The 21,804-nt window shown below is 36.0% G+C and overlaps 2 protein-coding genes across 5 annotated transcripts in view; one reads left to right on the top strand and one right to left on the bottom strand.

The window, feature by feature from the left end:
• Positions 1-18,473, top strand: part of Cep83 (centrosomal protein 83) — a 129,195-nt gene extending 110,722 nt beyond the window's left edge. For all 3 annotated transcript variants that reach the window (XM_047548417.1, XM_047548416.1, XM_047548415.1), the window contains 4 exons: positions 456-585; positions 11,380-11,483; positions 16,618-16,807; positions 17,814-18,473. In XM_047548417.1, the coding sequence (XP_047404373.1) occupies positions 456-585; positions 11,380-11,483; positions 16,618-16,807; positions 17,814-17,918 (529 nt within the window). In that variant the 3' untranslated portion in view covers positions 17,919-18,473. The remainder of the gene's footprint in view (positions 1-455; positions 586-11,379; positions 11,484-16,617; positions 16,808-17,813) is intronic.
• Positions 18,474-19,003: 530 nt separating this feature from the next.
• Plxnc1 (plexin C1) overlaps positions 19,004-21,804 on the bottom strand; it is a 141,339-nt gene continuing 138,538 nt past the window's right edge. For both annotated transcript variants that reach the window (XM_047548414.1, XM_047548413.1), the window contains one exon: positions 19,004-21,485. In XM_047548414.1, coding sequence (XP_047404370.1) covers positions 21,381-21,485 — 105 coding nt within the window. In that variant the 3' untranslated portion in view covers positions 19,004-21,380. The remainder of the gene's footprint in view (positions 21,486-21,804) is intronic.

The raw sequence follows: 21,804 nt of genomic DNA, 5'->3' as shown, positions 1-21,804 counted from the left end.
GAATAGCTTTAAGAGTACAAGTTTTAATTATGTTACCTTAAACCATCATTTTTATGAATTTTACTATAACTAGAAAACATACCACATAAAGACTTGATTCCAAGATGATTTTTAACCATCTTCGTTAGGTCCAAATTTTCATCACTTGATGGTTGTTATAGTTCAGACCTGGTTATCAGGCATTTGTCCTGCCATTAACTAGACATGAATCCTTACATGAGTTAATCAACTACTCTAAACCCAGTTCCTCATACATATAAAAAAGACATAAGTACCTAATTAGAAGTACAGTGCCTGATTCGTAAGAAATGCTCTATAATTGTAATGTTAGCAAATATGTGACCATACAATAGTGCCTATAGTTAGAAAAGTAGGAATATCATCAGGCAGGTAATATCTATTTAATCTTAAGCATTTATATTAACTTGCATGTTTTACATACATTTTTCTGACAGGACATTGGAAGAAAAACAAATACAGTGGTTGGAAGAAAAGCATAAGCTTCATGAACGTATCACAGACAGAGAAGAAAAGTATAATCAAGCTAAAGAGAAACTACAGCGTGCTGCCATTGCTCAGAAAAAGGCAAGTGGTTTTTAGTAAAATGATTTCTACAGAGTAAAACAACTATTTTAGAATAAAATGTAAAATTGAAGCTGATTTTTGGTGACATGCTTAATCTGATCTTTAAACATTACATTTAGCTGTCAGCCTTGCAGAGGTAAATTGGGAAAATCCAAACCATACAACAGGTTTATTAGTGAATTTTGTTTGAGCTGACAGGTATTTCCCCACAGAGATGGTATTTTTCAGAGTGATAAAAGGTCCAGGCCAACCCATACAGTCTTATTCAATTCATTGTCCTCAAAAGTTATAATGTGATTAGACTTGTTTCAACTATGCCTAACTAATATTTATAATATTGCTTCTGTGGTTAAAAGCCTTTTTTTGTTTCCAACTCAGAAATTAGGAGCAAGTATCTTTATGCCCCTAGTTGTAGGGCCTAGGACTCTTCCTGGCTTTCTGTAACAGCCACAATGTTTCCACCTTGAACTTTTTAAATTTTACCTCTGCAGGCATACTTTTCTCCACGTAAAGGCTTTCTATTTTAGAAATAGTCCAGGGCATCCTGGAAATCATGTAGCCTGATGATATTCATATAAGTCAGTGGTTTATAACTTTATTCTACTTTAATAAACCCAAGGAATGTAGCAGATTCCATCAATAACAGTGACTCACTGGCAGTGATTTAGCAGTTGTTTTTAACAGAATTGGGGTGTGAGGAAGGGCAGGGTAGTGGATGTGCATGTGTGTGTTTGATATGTCTCCATTTGATAAGTTCTTTTTGTAGCAATGTTGGTTGTGAGAAGAGAATAACTGAGATGAGAGAAAGATAATCATGGGTATACTAGTATCACAGTATCAGTGTTTATTGGAAAAGTTAACTGTTCATGTTTGCTTAAGAGAAAATAACTAGATCAATTACATATTCTGAATTTGGAAGCCCAGGACACTGTTCCTAGCAATCATTTTATGTTTTTGTATATAAATGTCAAATGTGATTGACAGTTGGAGTGATAATTGAGTAGGCACTACTTCACTTTCCCAGCTTCTTAAATTTTCTCTTTTCATAATGCTAAAAGTAGTAAAATATTGAGATTAGAAAATTTATTTTATGAGAATCCAGTGTTTTATATCCAAATTAAGCACTTGTTTTTTTCTTTATGCCACTTGTATTGCCTTTTGTCCATGTACTGAAAAGCATGTGGGTGTTAGACTTTCAATGAATTTTTTTATGACTTGGGAAATCTTAGAAATCCTGCTTATGCTTCCTTGTACTGTGAAGCCTAGGCACATCTGAATCCAAATTTCAGCTGGAAACCACTAGAAGTTATAGGAGCTTATTTCTTTTTTCACAGATAAACTTTTATTTTGAAGTTTTAGGAATAAGTGTCTTAGAAATCAGATCCTAATTATTGAGGTGAGTTTCGTTAACTTCTTTTAGAGCAAAAGTGATATCCAGTGTTGAGAGAGATCAGAGAGTGATCAGATTAGGGAAATTTACTAGGATTGCCGTGGGGCACTAAAATCCATTTGAAATTAGTGATTGTTCACTGAAGGTGAGACTAGTCAGCACAGACCTGTGTGTGCCACTTAAGTTCAGATGCATTTTACCAAAGTCATAGTTTTTCATGCAAGTTTTAGGAAAAATTAGGTTTAGAGCAAGGTAATAAGGATATCTGCAAAAACAAAATTATTATAATGATAAAGTCTTAAGGCAGTCATTGGATCTTTTAGTCAGTACACATTGAGTTTTCATTGTATTTGAGTTCAGTTCCTGGCAAACAGTAAGTGATTAGTAAATAGTTTGCTTTTATAATGATAAATGAGGAGACTACTGTTATGAACCTGACTTTTGGAAGTTCATCTCTAGATTTGTCTCAGGAGGCAAACTTCAGAGTCTGTCCTGTATACTGATAATATGATGCCATATTAATCTTATACCAATGCTTTTTACTCACCAGTCCCTAGCTGGAGAACCTTTGGGTAAATCCACATCCCTTTACTTTCAAAGAATAAGAAAGCCCAGTCCTTGTCTTACCTTCTCTAGAATGACTTCTGTCATGATTTTGTACTTAAAGACTAGAATTTCCTACAGAAATCCCTATCTTTGTATTTGACCTGTAGTTACTACAGGGCCTGATTAAATATATGTTTGGTGTGTGTGTATTTAATATATATACTTGATTAAGATTTGACAATGAAGTGGGCTGGGGAGATAGCTCAGTTGGTAGAGTGCTTGCCTTGCAAGCATAAGGCCCTGGGTTCGATCCCCAGCACCGCAAAAAAAAAAAAAAAAAAAAAAAAAAGATTTGACCATGAGTGAAATTTTTTATTTTTCTACAGTTTAAATGACCAACTAGAGAAATACAACTAGATTTAAAATTGTGTTTATGTGATCATACAGTAATGAAATTATAAACATTGCTACCTTTAAAATATCTGCTATTTGTTTGAATAAAATACCTAAGGAAAGCATATGCTTTTTGGTAGTGACAGACAAGGAAATATGTAGATCAGCTTTCTCCATGTGCTTGCTGTGGTTTGAATATTTGTGTCCCCCTACTCCCCCCCCGATTCATCTGATGAAATTCTAACTCTCAAGATGATGGTAATAGGACGTGTGGGTCTTTTGGGGGTTGTTAGGTCAACAAGGACAGGACAGAACCCTCATGAGTGGACTTAACACTACCTTGCCCTTTTACCATGAAGGACCCACTGAGAAGGCACTGTCTTGTGAGGAAGCACCTTGCCCCCACTAGATACCACCAGCACTTTCTAACCTTCAGAAACCTGAGAAATCGATTTCTATTATTTGTAAATTATCTTAGGTATTTTGTTACAGCAGCTTGAATGAACCCCATGACAATAAGTAGAATTGAACATTTTACTTGGTATTTTTAAAAATACCTCCATGAAGGCCTCAGAGAGATAACAAGTCCATGAAAGATTAGGAGGCCAAGATCCCTAGCGGTAAAGAATCTAGAAAGGTGAGCAAGGCATTTGTGGTTGCTTTTCCTTTAGGGGAAATTCCCAATTCCAGAAGAGACAACTGGAAGCTGAGCAAAGCTTTGACAGTCTCACAGGGCTTGGGAAACAAAAGTTGGAGTTCAGATTTGGCCACAAAGCAGGAGGTCAGGTAAATCCACTAGTGCTTTGGATTGGAATCCTGAAGGAATTCGCCCTTAGACTAAGGGTGAGCTGAAAATAACTTGGCCCTTGCAAGTACTGAAGCACAGCTTCAGATAATCATGTTCTTTATTATTGGATTATTTATTAACAGTTTATACTGCTAACAGCCCTTGCTGCCTGCCCAAAACAAATAGGAATCTACTTTAAGGAAAAATAACACTATAAGTTTGGAAAAATATTTCCTCAATTTTTTTTATGTATAAAACCCAGTTCTACAAAAAATAAGCAGACATAACCTAGAATAGCCCAAATCCAAAATATTGACTACAGCAAATACTGGTAGGGATGTAGAACATTAGGAACTCTCGTTCTGGTGGAAATGCAAACTGGTACTGCCATGTTGGAAGACATTTTGGTAGTCTTATAAAGTTAAATGTGCTCTTACCATGTGATCCAGCAGTCACATTCCAAGGTATTTTCTCAAATGAGTTGAAAACCTAAATCCACACAAAAAAATTATACACAAATATTTATAACAGCTTTGAGAGTACTTGGAAACAGCCAACATATCCTTTAACAAATGAAGGAATAAAACTGGTACATCTATATAAGGTAATATTTAGCAATAAAAAGAAAAAAAAAAGCCATCAAGCCACTCAAAGACATGGAAGAAATGTAAATGTATTGCTAAATGAAAGAAACTAGTCTAAAAAGACTGTGTGCTGCAATTTCAACTGTATGGCATTCTGGATAAGACAGAACTATGGAGATAATAAAAAGATCAGTGCTTACTGGGGATTGGGAGTGGAAGAGAGGATGAATAGGCAGAGCCCTGGAATTTTTAGGGTTGTGTGATACTATAATGGGGCATAGGATATTGTGCATTTGGCAAGACCTATAGACCTATACAACACAAAGAACGAACACTAATGCAAACTATAGGTATAGTTTTGTCAATATTGGCTCATGAGTTTAACAGATTTATAACATTTTAAAATGTTAATAATAGAAATAGGGTGGGGAAGAAAATATATGGAAATTCACTGCTTTGTTTAGTTTTTCTGTAACCTGAAACTGCTCTAAGAAATACATTTATTAATTAAAAACAACAACAACAAAATAGGTACATGAGGAAATAACATCAAAAGCCAAAAGAATAGCCAATATAAATGGACCCCCACAGGGAATACAGGTAATGGAATATTCAGATGCAGACTTTAACCATGTAGCACTTGCTTAGAAATAACAGCTTGGGAATTATACCAGAAAACTGGGAAAGAGCCAGGCACAGTGGTACATGTCTGTAATCCCCAGTGATTTGGGAGGCTGAGACAGGAAGATCGCAAGTTCAAGACCAACCTGAGCAACTTAGTGAGACACTCCCTCAAAAAACTTAAAACAGGCTGGGATGTGGCTTAGTGGTAAAGTGCCCCTGAGTAAGATACCCAGTACCAAAAAAGAAAGAAAACAGGAAAACATTAACAAAGGCAAGTTTAGAACAACAACAAAAAAAGGCACAATAATTGATTATTATTATAATCAATAAATATATAATTATTATATGGATATTATTATATAATTAATAAATATTAATTATATGGATAGTATTAGATTTAACAACAGGTATCATTAGCATCTTCAAAATATAAGAAGAAAATCAGTGAAAGAGACATCAGATACGGGAAATTGGAAATGTAAGAGTTGGTTTTTGAAAAGATTGATGAAACTGATAAAGTCTTAATAAAACTGGTTCTCTTCAAACAACCCATAAGATAGATTAGAGAGATAAATACAGATGACTGGCATTAATGAAAAGGGGGATACTGCTACATATCTTATAAGTATTAAAATCAAAACCATATTATAAAATAATTATACTGATTATGCAATTTTGATGAATACAATCCTTGAAGAACATTGTAATAAAGCTAATATAAGAAGAATTAGAAAATCCAAAGAGTCTTATATCTATGAAAGAGGTAAAATCCTTAATTAAAAACCTTCTACAAAGAAAATACATCATGTGGGCTGGAGTTGTAGCTCAGTGGTAGAGCACTTGCCTGGCATGTGTGAGGCACTGGGTTCAATTCTCAGCACCACATATAAATAAATAAAGGTCCATCAACAACTAAAAAAGTATTAAAAAATATATCATGTGACTTAAGGAAGAAATACCAATCTTAAGAACTCTCCCAGATAATAGGAAAGTAGGAAAAACATCCCCACATATTTTTTGAGGGACAGATGTAATACAGTAGTAAGAAAACTTACATCATAAATGTAGATGTAAAAATTTAAATATTAGAAAATTGAATCCAGCAATACATTTATTTATTTATTTTTTACTCTAAACAAATGGGATACATGTTGTTTCTCTGTACATGGAGTAAAGGCGTACCATTTGTATAATCATAAATTTACATAGGGTAATGTTGTTTGATTCATTCTGTTATTTTTTTCCTTCCCCCTACCCCTCCCACCCCTCTTTTCCCTCTATACACTCCTTCCTTCCTCCATTCTTGCCCCCCTCCCTAACCCTAGCTCTAACCCTAACACTAACCCCTCCCACCCCCCATTATGTGTCATCATCCACTTATCAGCGAGATCATTTGTCCTTTGGTTTTTGAGATTGGCTTATCTCACTTAGCATGATATTCTCCAAATTCATCCATTTGCCTGCAAATGCCATAATTTTATCATTCTTTATGGCTGAGTAATATTCCGTTGTGTATATATATATACCACAGTTTCTTTATCCATTCATCAATTGAAGGGCATCTAGGTTGGTTCCACAATCTGGCTATTGTGCATTGAGCAGTTATGAACATTGATGTGGCTGTATCTGTAGTATGCTGATTTTAAGTCCTTTGGGTATAGGCCAAGGAGTGGGATAGCTGGGTCAAATGGTGGTTCCATTCCAAGCTTTCTGAGGAATCTCCACACTGCTTTCCAGAGTGGCTGCACTAATTTGCAGCCCCACCAGCAATGTATGAGTGTACCTTTCTCCCCACATCCTCACCAGCACCTACTGTTGCTTGTATTCTTGATAAACACCATTCTAATTGGGGTGAGATGGAATCTTAGGGTGGTTTTTATTTGCATTTCTCTTATTACTAGAGATGTTGAACATTTTTCCATATGTTTGTTGATTGCTTGTAGATCTTCTTCTGTGAAGTGTCTATTCATTTCCTTAGCCCATTTGTCGATTGGGTTATTTGCATTCTTGGTGTAGAGTTTTTTGAGTTCTTTATATGTTCTAGAAATTAGTGCTCTATCTGAAGTATGATTGGCAAAGATTTTCTCCCACTCTGTAGGCTCTTTCTTCGTATTGCTGATAGTATCCTTTGCTGAGAGAAAGCTTTTTAGTTTGAATCTATCCCAGTTATTGATTCTTGCTTTTATTTCTTGTGCTACGGGAGTCCTGTTGAGGAAGTCTGATCCTAAGCCGACATGTTGAAGATCTGGACCTACTTTTTCTTCTATAATCTGCAGGGTTTCTGGTCTGATTCCGAGGTCCTTAATCCATTTTGAGTTTGTTTTCATGCACGGTGAGAGAGATGGGTTTAGTTTCATTTTGTTGCATATGGATTTCCAATTCTCCCAGCACCATTTGTTGAAGAGGCTATCTTTTCTCCACAGCAATACATTTAAATTATGATAAATCATGAACATCTAGGGTTTGTTTCAGAAATAAAGGTGGCTTAACATGTAAGATCAGAGTAATTCAACACCCTAACAGAAAAAGGAAAGCTATTGTGATCATCTTAATAAATACAGAAAAGTAATTTCACAGAATTAACACTAATGATAAAAATGTTTATCAAATTAGAAATAGAAAGGAATTTTCAGTCTGATAAATGGTTATCTCCAAAAATCGTGCAGCTAATATACCATACTTATGACTAAATGTTGAATGCTTTCCTCTATTCACCCAGGTCAGGGAACGAGACAAGCAAGTGTGTTATCACCATGTTGTTCACTATTTTATTGGAGGTTCTACTTAGTGTAATGAAGCAAGGGTGGGGGAAAAAAGTCACTGGATACAAGATCAAGTAACATCAGTTATCTTTACATACTTAACAATTACAAAATAATATTTTAAGTGGGATGCAGTGGCGCACACATGTAATCCCAGCAACTTGGTAGACCGAGGCAGGAGGACTGCAGTTTGAAGCCAGTTTCAGCAATGTTAGCAAGATCCTGTCTCAAAATAGAAAACAAAAAGTACCAGAAATGTAGCTCATCCCTGGTTTCAGTTCCCAGTACCAAAAAAAGAAAATGAAAATAACATTTAAATGCCATTCACGATAAGATAAAATCCATACCCAGGAACAAATACCTAAGAACAAATCTAATGAAAGATGGATGTATCAAGCTTATATATTGAAAAATACAGATATTGCTTTGAAAAATTAAAGAATGCTTAAAGAAGAAAACTATACCATGTTCATGAGTTGGAAGAGTCAATATTATTATTAAGATGTTAGTTCTTGGTTGGGGTTGTGGGTCAGTGGTAGAGAGCTTGCCTAGCATGTGTGAGGCACTGGGTTAGATTCTCAGCACCACATATAAATAAATGAATGAAATGAAAGTTCCATCAACATCTAAAAAATTTTTAAAAAACATGTTCTTGCCAAATTTATCTATAAATTAAACGAATCCTAGTCAAAATTGCATCAGGTCTCTGTTGAAAATAGAAAGTAGATTCTAAAATTTACAGAAGAATATGAAAGAGAATATCCAAGGTAATCTTGAAGGACAGTAAGGCTGGAGGACTTACCACAGGATATTAACACTTACAAACTACAATCATTCAAACAATGTGGCACTGGCATAAGTGTAGATAAGTGACATATAGAACAGAATAGAGTCTAGAAATAGACAAGTATATGGACATTTCCATTTTAGTAGGAAACGGATAAGAATCTTTAAAGTAAAGGGTAGTGTATCAATTGATTATCCTTAACCTATTGATACAACATAAATAAAAATGAACCAGAGACCTAAATGTGAAAGGTAAAAACAAAGCTTTTAGAAGAAAACTTGGGAGAAAAATCATAGGCTCTTGGGATAAGTAAAGAGTTTAATAGGATACAAAAAACACTAATTATAAAAGATATGATGGAGAATTTGGATTTTATTAAAATTAAGAACTGCTTTTTATCAAAGGACACCTTTTCTTTCTCTGTCCCTATGATTTGGATGTGAGGTATCCCAAAAAACTCACATGTGAGACAATGCAGGAAGGTTCAGAGGAAAAAACGATTGGTTTGTAAGAGTCTTAACCCAATCAGAGATTTAATCCTTGATGGGATTAATTGAAGTGGTAGTGTGTGGCTGGAGGACATTGGAATTGGGGCGTGGCTTTGGGGCATGTAAGTTTTATCTGGAGAGTGGAGACTCACTCTCTCTGCTTCTCTCAACGGGGTGTGAGCTGCTTCTTTCTGCTACACTCTTGCACCTTGATGTTCTGCCTCACCCCAAGCCCCAAGGAATGGAGCCATCTGTGGGCTAAGACCTCTGAAACTCAAATAAACCTTTCCTCTTCTATAATTGTGCTGGTCAGATCATTTAGTCACAACAGTAAAAAAGCTGACTAGAACAGTCCCCCAACCCCACCCCAGGCCTGCCTGGGCAGCTGGACCTGTCCCCTGGACCTCAAAGGATACTTTTGAGAAAGATACTGCCACTACAGTTTTGGAGAAGGTCAGTCTATCTACAAAGGGTTCATATCCTGAATATATAAAGAACTCCTACAAATCCATAAGAAACAGTTTATTCAAAGTTTTCTTTAAATGTGCAAAAGATCAGGATGGGCACTTCACAAAAAACGTGTATCCAGATCACCAGTATACATAAGAAAAGGTACTGAACATCTTTAGTGGTCAGGAAAATGCAAATTAAAAATACAATAAATTGGTACCATACTCTGCCAGAATAGCTAAAATTTAAAGAACTGTCTGACCATACCAAGTAGGCAAGCATGTAGAACAACTGAATAGCTTACTGTTGGGCATGCAATTGGTAAAACCACTTTAGAAAACTGTCAGTATGTACTAAGGCTGAAATATGTTGATTGTGACTTAGTCCTAGATATTGACTCAAGAGAATGAGTACATATGCTGACCAAAAACATGTTCAGGAATGTTCATAAAAACTTTATTCATAATATCCCCAAATTGGAAATGATTCAAATTTTCATCAACAGGAAAATGGATGAAATGTGGTACATTTTTACAGTGGATGGCAATAATGAGAAAGAACTACTGTGGTATACAACAAATTAACATGACTTAATCATAGATAAAATGTTGAGAAAAATTCCTGATGCAAGAGTATATGCTGTGTGGTTTCTGTATGGATGGGTGGATGGATAGAGAGATGAACACCTTAATTACTCATGCATACACAAATAAATACTTATGGTCATAAAGATAGAAGAGTAGATCCTTTGCCCAGGGTAAATGGGAGGAGTATGAGGAGGCCTCTGGGAGTACTGGAGGATGTGGAGGAGTGGGAAGGATGAGAAGGAATGCCCATAGCAGTATTACTTGTGATAATCCCAACTGGAAATGATCTAGCTGACCCTTATAGTGGATTGGGGGTGAATATAATGAATTCTGTAATGGCCTTAAGTGGTGGCTTATGGTATTAACATGAATAATATGATATCAGTCAATATTATATTATTGAGTCACTTGGAAAAGAATGCACTCTATGACTTCATATGAGGTTCAAAAATAGGCAAAGCTGAATTATCACTTTGGCAATACATTGATTATCTACCTTTTCAGAGGATGTTGTTGGTAGTGGTCAGACCCCAGGGGGAAGTAGGCATTGCTCTTGGCACGTGAGGTGATCATACCAGCATTTAATTTATGGTTTTTCACTGAATTTTACATTGGTCATCTTTGGATTTTTCTATAAACTTTGTTATATTTGAGAAAGCAAATATTTAAAATGTTTGCAGCTACTAAGGGAGTTCCAACATTATACTCATCTTTTTATTTAAAAAAAAAACCTATTTATAAAAACTGAAAAATAATGTTACTTTTGTTCATATACTTCTTTGGCCTTATACCCACTTTTCCATATCATTTAATGAAATTGTGCAATGTTTACGTTTAGAAACTTCACTTAGTGTATTGTAAAGTTAATTTTTTCCTTTTAATAATTATTTGGAACAGCAGACTTTTAAACTGAGATGGCATTTAGATTCTATCTTGGCTTTCTAATCCTTTTAATTTTCTGCTTAGTAATTTATCAGTTACGAACATGCTTTTAATTTTCAGTTTTGTTTCAGTTCTTTTAAACAAGTCTTCTGGGACAATGAAGAACTTGTGATTCTTTTGTAGAAGACAGGCAGATTCATTAGAAAAATTTGACTCCTTTTCTCTTTAGATTTTTTATTTGCTGCAATTTAGTTATTGATAACAATTTTCTGATTTGATATTCATAATAATTCTATTTGTCACATTGAGGAAATGTGGTAGCAGTGTGGTTTATTATCTTTGCAATTTTCAGTAAGAGCCATATCTGCTAATCTTTGTTCCCAGTGTTCACTGAAAACATTCATCTCTAAATTTAAAAGAAAAAAATTGGTATATAAAATATTCATTATGTAGTTTTCTTCAAATAGGAAATTATGTATTAACATACATATTCATATTAATCTTCTCTTTTTAGAGAAAATCTCTTCATGAAAACAAATTGAAGAGATTGCAAGAGAAAGTAGAAGTCTTGGAGGCAAAGAAAGAAGAATTGGAGACAGAAAATCAAGTGTTAAATAGGTAATGTATTTGTATTATATGTAGTTTTTTTTTTTTTTTTTTTTTAATTGTAAATAAATGGGGTACAACTTGTTTCTCTGGTTGTACATGAAGTAGAGGTGTACCATTTGTGTAATCATACATTTACATAGGGTAATGGTGTTTGATTCATTCTGTTATTTTTTCCTCCCCGCCACCCCTCTTTTCCCTCTATACAGTTCCGCCTTCCTCCATTCTTGCCTCCCACCCCACTCCCCATTGTGTATCATCATCCACTTATCAGCAAGATCATTCGTCCTTTGGTTTTTTGAGATTGGCTTATCTCACTTAGCATGATATTCTCCAATTTAATCCATTTGCCTGCAAATGCCATAATTTTATTATTCTTTATGGCTGAGTAATATTCCATTGTGTGTGTGTATGTATTTATATATATATATATATATAATCTATATATCACATTTCTTTATCCATTCATCAATTGAAGGGCATCTAGGTTGGTTCCACAATCTGGCTATTATGAATTGAGCAGCTATGAACATTGATATGACTGCATCACTGTAGTATGCTGATTTTAAGTCCTTTGGGTATAGGCCTGGGAGTGGAATAGCTGAGTCAAATGGTGGTTCCATTCCAAGTTTTCTAAGGAATTTCCACACTGCTTTCCAGAGTGGCTGCACTAATTTGCAGCCCTACCAGCAATGTATGAGCGTACCTTTCTCCCCACATCCTCACCAACACCTACTGTTGCTTGTATTCTTGATAATCGCCATTCTAATTGGGGTGAGATGGAATCTTAGTGTAGTTTTGATTTGCATTTCTCTTATTACTAGAGGTGTTGAACATTTTTTTATATATCTGTTGATTGCTTGTAGATCTTCTGTGAAGCGTCTGTTTATATCCTTAGCCCATTTGTTGATTGGGTTATTTGTATTCTTGGTGTAGAGTTTTTTGACTTCTTTATATGTTCTAGAAATTAGTGCTCTATCTGAAGTATGAGTGGCAAAGATTTTCTCCCACTCTGTAGGCTCTCTCTTCACATTGCTGATAGTATCCTTTGCTGAGAGAAAGCTTATTATTGAGATATGATTTGTATTCCCGGTCATTTGGCTCATTTTTGTTTTTTGACACGACTTGGTTTCTCCTTTATTTGGCTATTCCTTTCGGATAGTTCCTCCCTTTGCTGATTTACATCGTTTTTCATCTCTTCCTTATGGAATATTTTGCTGAGAATGTTCTGTAGGGCCGGCTTTCTTTTTGTAAATTCTTTTAGCTTTTGTTTATCATGGAAGGATTTTATTTCATCATCAAATCTGAAGGTAAATTTTTCTGGGTATAAGATTCTTGGTTGGCATCTGTTTTCTTTCAGAGCTTGAAAAATGTTGTTCCAGGCCCTTCTAGCTTTTAGGGTCTGGGTTGAAAAATCTGTATGTTAGGTATTTTCATTATAATGTGCCTTGGTGTGATTCTGTTGTAATTTTGTATATTTGGAATCCTATAAGCCTCTTGTATTTGATTTTCCATTTCATTCTTCAGATTTGGGAAATTTTCTGACATTATTTCGTTGAATAGATTGTTCATTCCATTGGTTTATTTCTCTGAGCTTTCCTCAATCCCAATAATTTTTAAATTTGGCCTTTTCATGATATCCCATAGTTCTTGTAGATTCTGTTCATGATTTCTTATCATCTTCTCTGTTTGGTCAACTTTGTTTTCAAGATTAAACATTTTGTCTTCAGTGTCTGAGGTTTTGTCTTCCAGGTGTTCTATCCTATTGGTTATGCTTTCTATGGAGTTTTTAATTTGGTTTATTGTTTCCTTCATTTCAAGGATTTCTGTTTGGTTTTTTTTTTTTTCAGTATCTCTAACTGTATTGAAATAATCTTTTGCTTCTCGAATTTGCTTTTTTAACTATTGATTGGTGCAATCATTTAAAGCCTGCGTTTGCTCTTTCATCTCATTGTTTGCTTCTCTGATCATTTTAATTATGTACATTCTAAACTCCCTTTCTTACATTTCTTCTGCCATGCTGTCTTTGGATTTTATTGATGTACCATCTAGGTTTGTTTGGGACATTTTCTTCCCTTGTTTTCTCATATTGCTCAGGTATCTTCCCCTCTAGTAGTGAAACTCTGAGGTTTGCAGATTTCCTCTGTCCCTGTAGATTTCCAGTAACTCACCTCCTAGCGTTCAGTAGCCTCAAGTCTTGGAGGAACTTGATAATATAGTGATCCACAAGGAAGCTGCCCCTCTAGGGTGGTGGCCTTCAGGTGGGGTATATTCCTTGTTAGTGGGCAGAGGCGCCTCCACTTGTTGATCGATGGTCAGCCAAAGGGGAACTAGACTGCGGGCTGGGGCACGGCTGGTGTGGGTCTGAGTCTGAGTCTCTGGGTCTACCACCCTGGTGGGAAACCTTTGCCTGACTGGGAAGACTCACCTGGTGGGAGAGTCTCACTGGGCAGCTTTCCTCTGAGAAGTTCCCTTTGATCCGGGAACTACCACCTGTGCCAGGAGCCTTGCCCTGCGAGTAAGTCTCCCACTGGGCAGCCCTCCTCCGAGAAGCTGCCTGCAGTCTGGGGCTGCCGCCTGGGCGGGGGGAGCCTAGCTCTGCATGGAAGCCTCTCACTGGGCAGCCCTCTGCGACTGTCCCAGCTGTCCAGGTTCACTGCTGCAGCGGGGGAGTCTTGCTGGGCAGCTCTATTCCACGAAGTTCCCTGTGTTCCAGGACTACCGCCCTGGCCACGGAGCCTCACCCAGTGGGAGAGACTCACCCGGCGGCTCTGAGTTGGTCCCAAGTCTCTCAATACCTCCTCTTCTTGAATCCTGAGTTCTGGAGCGACATGAGATGCAGTCACCCTCTAGTCTGCCATCTTGGTCTCCCTCCATGTAGTTATTTTGATGTCATAGTACTTTGTTTCTGAGAACATACTTTGTTTTCTTTTAAAATATATATATTTAAAAGATATCTAAAACTATTTGATATCCATTAATGCATTATCATATATTTTTCTTTCTGACTGACTTTTCCTTTAAACCAAAAAGTTTGAGTTTATGGTTGAGATTGACATAAAAGGTCAGTCACTGGCTTTAGTATAGTAACTGACCTTGATATCTAGGAGTGGTGTGAGTTCTTACTGCTAATGCAGTTGTGGCTATCGTATAGTTTTGAAAATCATGGCTACAACTTTGAATCAAAGGTCAGTTTTGGTTTTCTAGCATGGAAAAATATTGCTGGGCTATCACTTCTGATTTTATAGGCACATCTAAGCATAGCTAATAATCATCCTTAACATTTTTTGAGCAGAGAAGATTTGCCTTATTAGATTGGTGTTAGTGGTTTTATATTGATTTAGTATTGTATTAAATTCAAGAGAATAAGAAATATTTATCTGGATTCAGCTAAATAGTGATAGTTTTCAGTACTTTTTTATAATGGAAATTGCCTGTAATATGGCAGTGATGTTTTGTGATGTACACGAGTGTTCTTTGTTGTGATTCTTAACAAAATGTGAATCAGTCATCCCCCTCCACCTTTGGTGTTTTTAAGAACACTCAAGAGGTTTCTAAATTGTGGATCATGCCAACTATACAATACTTTGTTTCAGAGTAGGAAACCACTAAATTTACCTTCCTACTTCCTTCATAACCATTAATATTGAAGTATTTTTAAATTTTATTTTGAGACAGGGTTTCATTAAGTTACTGAGACTGACCTTGAACCTGTGATCCTCCTACCTCAGCCTCCCAAGTTGCTGAGATAATAGGCATGTGCCAATGTGCCTGGCTGATTCAGGACTTTGAATGATTTTGAAACTGAATTTGATAACTGGTGTGATTCATGATAAGGATCGTCATGTCACAAAAGATGGTGATTTTTTTTATTTTCCCTTGTCATTTTTTTCTTAAAGTTAGGTAACTTTACCTTTGTAATTACTATAGAAGATAGGAAGAAGCAATATTTTTCCTACTCTTACATAGTCAACATGACACTGATACCAGATGTGTGGAGGTTTTTCCCTTACACTAGTCAGGTAATTCTCTAGTGGACATCAGCTGGATGTCCTATAATTCAATTCTGACATTATCAGGTTGAGTCCCCAATGGTTGACAGGTTGACTGGCCCCATTGCAAATGCCAATTACAAATCCCAGGTTGTGACCTATGCTTCTGATGGGCAGGCTATATATAGATTGAGATTCTTATGTCCCTCTTCTTGAGTTTGATTAATTTGCTAGAGTAGTTCACAGACCTTACAAATGCTTTACTTACACTTACCAGTTTATTATAAAGGATATTACAAAGGATATAGATAGATGAACAACCAGAAGGAAGAGGTATGGAGGAGATGCATGAGCTTCCATGCCCTGTGTAGCGGCACCAACCTCCAAACTCTGTTAGTTGGGTTATTTTATGGCAGCTTCTTATGTGGACATGATTGTTTACATTGTTGGTCATTTGAAGTCAAATTTTGTTGGTCAACCTTCAGCCTCTTTCTGAGGCGCAGGTGAGGTGAAGCTGCAAGTTCCAGCTCTTTAACCAAGCCTTAATCTTTCTCTCGTGTCCTGCCTTTATTCTAAAGCTTTCTAGGGTCCCCCAGCTGCCAGTCATCTCATTATCATACAAAAGATGCTCTTTTCACTCCCAGGATTCCAAGGGTTTTAAGGAGCTGTGTACCAGGACCCAGGGACAAACAGTACTTTTTGTTGTTGTTATATCATGATATCACACCTGTATTTAAAAAAATAGGTTGAACTATATGTAATTCTTTATATTTGACCATATTTCACCTAAAAGATGCCAATTTCGTAAGATTTAACCCTTCCATACTGTGAATATTTTTGTGGTTTAAAGAATCTCCTTTTAGTTTCATGATTGATGGGTAGAAGGGGATGGGGGAGACTGTGGAAATGAAAGTAAAAGTCTCAAACTATTTTAAATCTTTGATTAATTGGCAAATAAAATCTTAAAATTAGTGCTAGTAACCATATATGATTAAGATGTCATGTTTACATTTCTAGGTAAGTAGATTTTTATATAGTATACAGATATATCATAGTTTACAAATCCTCCTTTTCTAGTTTATATTATGAATCATACTATTTTTCAATAGCATATAACTATTAAAGAACAAACACTTTCTTTTGTCCTTTTTAAGACAAAATGTTCCATTTGAAGAATATACAAGGCTTCAAAAAAGACTAAAGGATATACAAAGACGACATAATGAATTTCGAAGTCTAATTTTGGTTCCTAACATGCCTCCAACAGCATCTGTCAATCCTGTTAGCATGCAGTCATCAGCCATGGTTCCAGGCATGGAACTGTCCTTTCCTCCACATATGCAGGTATGAGCATTTATTTTAGGAGAAGGGAAGTCAAACATGTCTATAAGTCTGTGTAAACAGAGATTAAACTCAAATTGTAAATGTGATCTTAGTCACAAAAATGGCATACCCATTTAAGGCCAGCGTTAACTTTTTTCTTTCATTTATCATAGAAATGTGCTGAAAAGTAGATTTGAATGTATTCCATCCCTTTAAAGTGATGGTGCTGGGAGTAAAATCTCCTATTGAGCAGTAGCTAAGCAACTTGATTAATGAGTCTTTGAGTAGGCTAGAGTTTGTAGCTTATTCCTACACCACTAGTGAGCATTTACTAATGCAGTTCACTCTGCATCTTACCTACCTTTTAACATTAATGAAAATACTTTGAGGCAGGTATTATTATTCCCAATTCATAGATGAAGAACCCAAGTCATAGCAGTGGAGTTACTTGCCTAAGGTCATAGCTTAATAAGTGACTGTTAAGTTTTAAACCTAAATCCTGTGATTCCAAATCTGGACTCCTTTTGCTGTATCAGGCCCCTGAGATATTGAAGGAATCAAATTGATTGGATGGTTTTCAGAAGATGAATATTTAATAAGTAATTATGGTTTATAATGTTAAAGTGTGGAAGATTTTAGCTACCAAACTGAATCTCAGACCAAGTGCTTTGTTTGTAATAAACAGCTGTTAAAACCAGTCTTGTTTGAAAGTTGCCATGTAAGTATACCTGGCCCTTAGTATTTCTAATTTACTCCCTGGTGAATTTTACACCTAGGGAAGAATAGTCTGGATTTTGCTTAAGGGTAGAGCCCTGAGGCAGGAGAGAAGCAGTAGTTAGTATAGTGCTTCACCCATGGTAGTCTGTTTTTAGATGGCTAAAGTGGACATCGTTGCCCTACCAGGTTGTTGCAGGCCTATGTAAAAGAGAAAGGAAAGGATACTACCCAGCTGTGACTGTTTTCTAGGTTTTTTTTTTTTTTTTCCCTGACCGTTTCTTTCACTGTGCTTTCCTACATCATTTTTAAGGAGGAACAGCATCAAAGGGAACTCTCTCTACTTCGCAAAAGACTGGAAGAACTAGAAACAACACAAAGAAAACAACTAGAGGAACTTGGATCTCCTGGGGAATGATGTTCTTGGATAAAGGGCAGATCAAAGGGATGAAAGAAAGAGACTCAATAAAGCATGCAGTTTTAACATATGTGGCATTGATATACTTTATTACTGTTTGCCAAAATACTTGAAATGTGCCTCTAGAAAAGATACCAGCTACATGCTGCATTGCACAATATTCAGATTTTCCAATTATACTGATGACAAGTAAAGCATTAAAAGAAAGTTTCAGAGATATTTACAATATATAATATCTGAATATAAAAATAAATAAGAATAAACAGGGAATCAAGTTTTTAAATTTTTACTTTTGAATTTTTTTTGGAATTTTGCCTGAAATGTGTCCATCTTGAACTCTTTTTTCCTCATCTCCGAGGTGCTTGACAATAAGAAGTAAGCTGCTTTACTATATACAAGAGTTGTAAACCTCTAGTTTTTGGGAAAAAGATGACAATTTAAAGGTACAGTCTAAAAAAACTTCAATGTATCTAAAGATATATGTTAATTGCAAAAGGCTACCTTTTCTAAAAGCCGTGTACACATAATTTATTAAAGAGCTTAATAAATATTTTTCTACCTAACTATATTGTTTTGTGTTTAATTTTTTGATCTTAGAGTGTACATTTAGCAATTTGGAAGACTTCACTGATTTTGGCTTTGTTGAGTTGGAATCAGTAATTAAATCCTATTGCTATTTTAAGGGGCTGATGATCACATAACTTGAACCTAGTGGGGTCCCTCTAGAAATAGTTATTTAACTTTGTTTCCCATTATTTTGGATCAAATCAATTATGTTTTATTTCTGTTTTCCTAATATGCCATTATTTACCTTGTTTTTCATTCTGCATCTTTTGGAAGTTTTCTTATGTAATATCTTTTCAAGGAATTCTGAAATTAATTCACATCAAGGCAAAGCTCAAATCTTCCAAACTAAATAGAGTGTTCATTATCGAGAAGTCTTCACAGTTAATATCCAAGATGATATTGGAGGACAGGAATGTAACTGAGCAACCCTTAGCATCATTTAGCAAGAAACTTAAGTTTACCTGTAAGTAGAAAATTTGGGGGGGGGGGGGGGGCAGGGAAAGAAAACTAAAACAGTCCATGATTACATCAAAATGTTTATTTTTGGATATAGACATTTAAAACATTCATCTCGAAGAACAGCTTCAATCAGGTATACAATAAGAAATAGACTTTAAACCCTAATATGGAAAAGGTAACAGAATTAATTTTTAAATGCTGCTGTAGACACTAGTGTTAGAAAAAAAAAAGTTTATAAATGAATTGTTTTGCACCAAAAAATATGCAAAGAAACTTAAAAATATTGTTTGCCATTTGTTTCTCTAGTTGCTGTTTAATGTAGACCCAGTGACTGATTGTCTTCAGCACACATCTAATTTGGCCATTTACTGCATTTGGCTAATGTGATCCAAAATGTGATCTAGATAGTGCTTTTCACTGGTGGATTGACAAACACGCTACATACATTAGTGAATCTTCACACCACCTCAGTGAGGTAGGTTAGAAATATTATACAGAAATTGAGGCACAAAGAGGTAAGTGACTTGCCCAAAGTTCCTAACAGCACAGTACCTGGAAGAGGAGGTAACTCTCCACACAGGACTCGTGTGCCAGAGTTGGACAGGGACACCCTCACGTAGCATTTAGTAAGTACTTAGATAAATAAAGCTGTCGCTGATCCTTTGAGTTTTCTGTACCCTAGAGAAGGGAAGTCTTTTGGGCAACTCTCCTACCCTTGGCTCTCAACTCTTACAGTTCTCTGATGAACGCCTTCACCTCTTTGAAGACTGTAGCAGCTTTGGATGGGGACCAGACCTCTCACCTTTAGACCTACAAGTAACCTATTTGGTAGTATTTTTGAGATGCGTCCATTGGACAGACAATGGTCAAAAGTGACAGGATTGGGAAGGTGTGTATCAGGGCAGTAACTGCGTATTTCTCTTAACTGTTGGGTGAGGTGTCACCTCTCTCACACTTTACCAGATATTAAGGAACGAAAATGAATTGCATTTACCTAAGACAAATTCACATTTCAGTCCTGATGTTCCATACAGTGTTGGTAAATGGTTTTAAGGAATGAGTGATCAGTGGTTTGCTACTTGATAAAATTTCTATCCTAGATTGGGGATTAGAGCACCAAAGGTAAAAGGTGCCTGCCACAAGGAAAGCTTGAGAGTTGCCAATTAACACTTTTTACTTCTGGTTTAATAGAAGGAAAACACAGTGGTATTAAAATTGGTCATGAGCAGCAAAAATTCAGGAATAAAAAACTCAGCAATAAAAAGACTACAGTATAACTGGAAAGGGAATTGTTTAAAAAGAAAGGCATGAATAAAATCGGGTATTTTAAATTCTTTCTCCTGTAAGGAATACTTTCAAAAAGTACATAGTAAGACTAAGATACCAAGTTGTATACTAATATTTTTCAGGCCTGGGGCCTCAAATATATATATTTATATATAATACTCCAGTGTGAACAACAATCTGATGAAATGCAGAATGTATCTTTTTTTTTTTTTAATCACACACAAGTATTTATAACCACAGGGTTCACCAGAAATCTAAAGCAAGGAGACACTAGTATAGAAATGTAGGATTAGAGGAGTGACTTACATTTCCACAGATAGTTCTGATCAAGGTTTTTCAACAGAAATAAACAAATTTTTCTTTATATAATACCCAACATGACCACTATCAAATACATTTAGTATGAAAAGATAAATTAAAAAAGGAACATACATTAGGACACAGTGGGTAAAATGCCATTGCATTTCAGTAAAGCCCACTCACTCTCCTTGCTTTAGAGCTCCTTGATGCAATGGAGGTGAGTTCGGTGGAGTGCAGTTAGTGACCGCTGAAAAACACGAGCCCTTTCAACAATGTTGCAACACTGTTAGTTTTTGGTTTAAACACACACACACACTCACAAATGCTAAGTGTACACACTACCAAATTCTGCGGTCAGCTTTTCCAAGAACTACTAGGGAAAGTTTCAATGCTGCAAATCCTCGAGGTTGCCCTAACACCCCCACCTTGTTTCCAAATGACTCATTTCACATTTTGAGTATCCCTTTTCTGCAGAGGTGCAGTGTAGTCACAAGTGCTACATAGCTGTAGTTTCCAACAAAACCACTTAGATAACATTGTGCTTAAGTGGAGACTGTAATTACAATACTGACACTTGCTTACTGGCCCTGTATTCTCTGTAAACAAGGAGGCTGTTTGCAACAACCACTTCAACTCTATTTACAGAAGGGTTCCCACGGTATACACAGGCACAGTGGTTGATACGCTTTCTAAAAGCTGTGCATGTGCCTTGGTCTCTTGAAAAGACAGTGCTCAAAGTGGAACCCATGTGCAAACTTAAAAATTTAACGACACAGAGTAGCTCAAGCAGCCATTTTGCTCCCAAGTCGTCTGAAGAACTTTGCCAGGTTAAGCCAGGCCCCAGAGTGCTTACATCCACTTGCATTTCTTCTTTTCATCAAATAAGACTTTTACATGCAAGAGTTGTTTCTGAGCTTCTTCCAGCCCTCGTTCTCTTTCTAGTTTATTTAGAATCTGTTGACAATTAGAACAGTTATTTTAGATATTGTGGTTTTAGCATTACAATTCCTTTTTTTTTTTTTTTTTTTTGCATTCCTGATGCCGTGAGTGGTAAAATCTGTATGAAACAGATGCCAACATTTTCTTCGATCATTTACATACTCACTTTGCAAGTTGTTTTGCTAAGTCATTATCACAGGATCAACAACACTTTGGCTTAAAATAGAAGCCCACAAGAAAATACCAACTATTTGCTTACAAATATGGGGCCAGACTTCCCAGGCCCTACTTTATGCATTATGTCACAGCCATTCCAAGCACAGCAAGCATTCCT

This window comes from Sciurus carolinensis, chromosome 4 (assembly GCF_902686445.1).
Source record: "Sciurus carolinensis chromosome 4, mSciCar1.2, whole genome shotgun sequence".
Lineage (NCBI taxonomy): Eukaryota > Metazoa > Chordata > Mammalia > Rodentia > Sciuridae > Sciurus > Sciurus carolinensis.
This window is presented reverse-complemented; position numbering and strand designations above follow the sequence as displayed.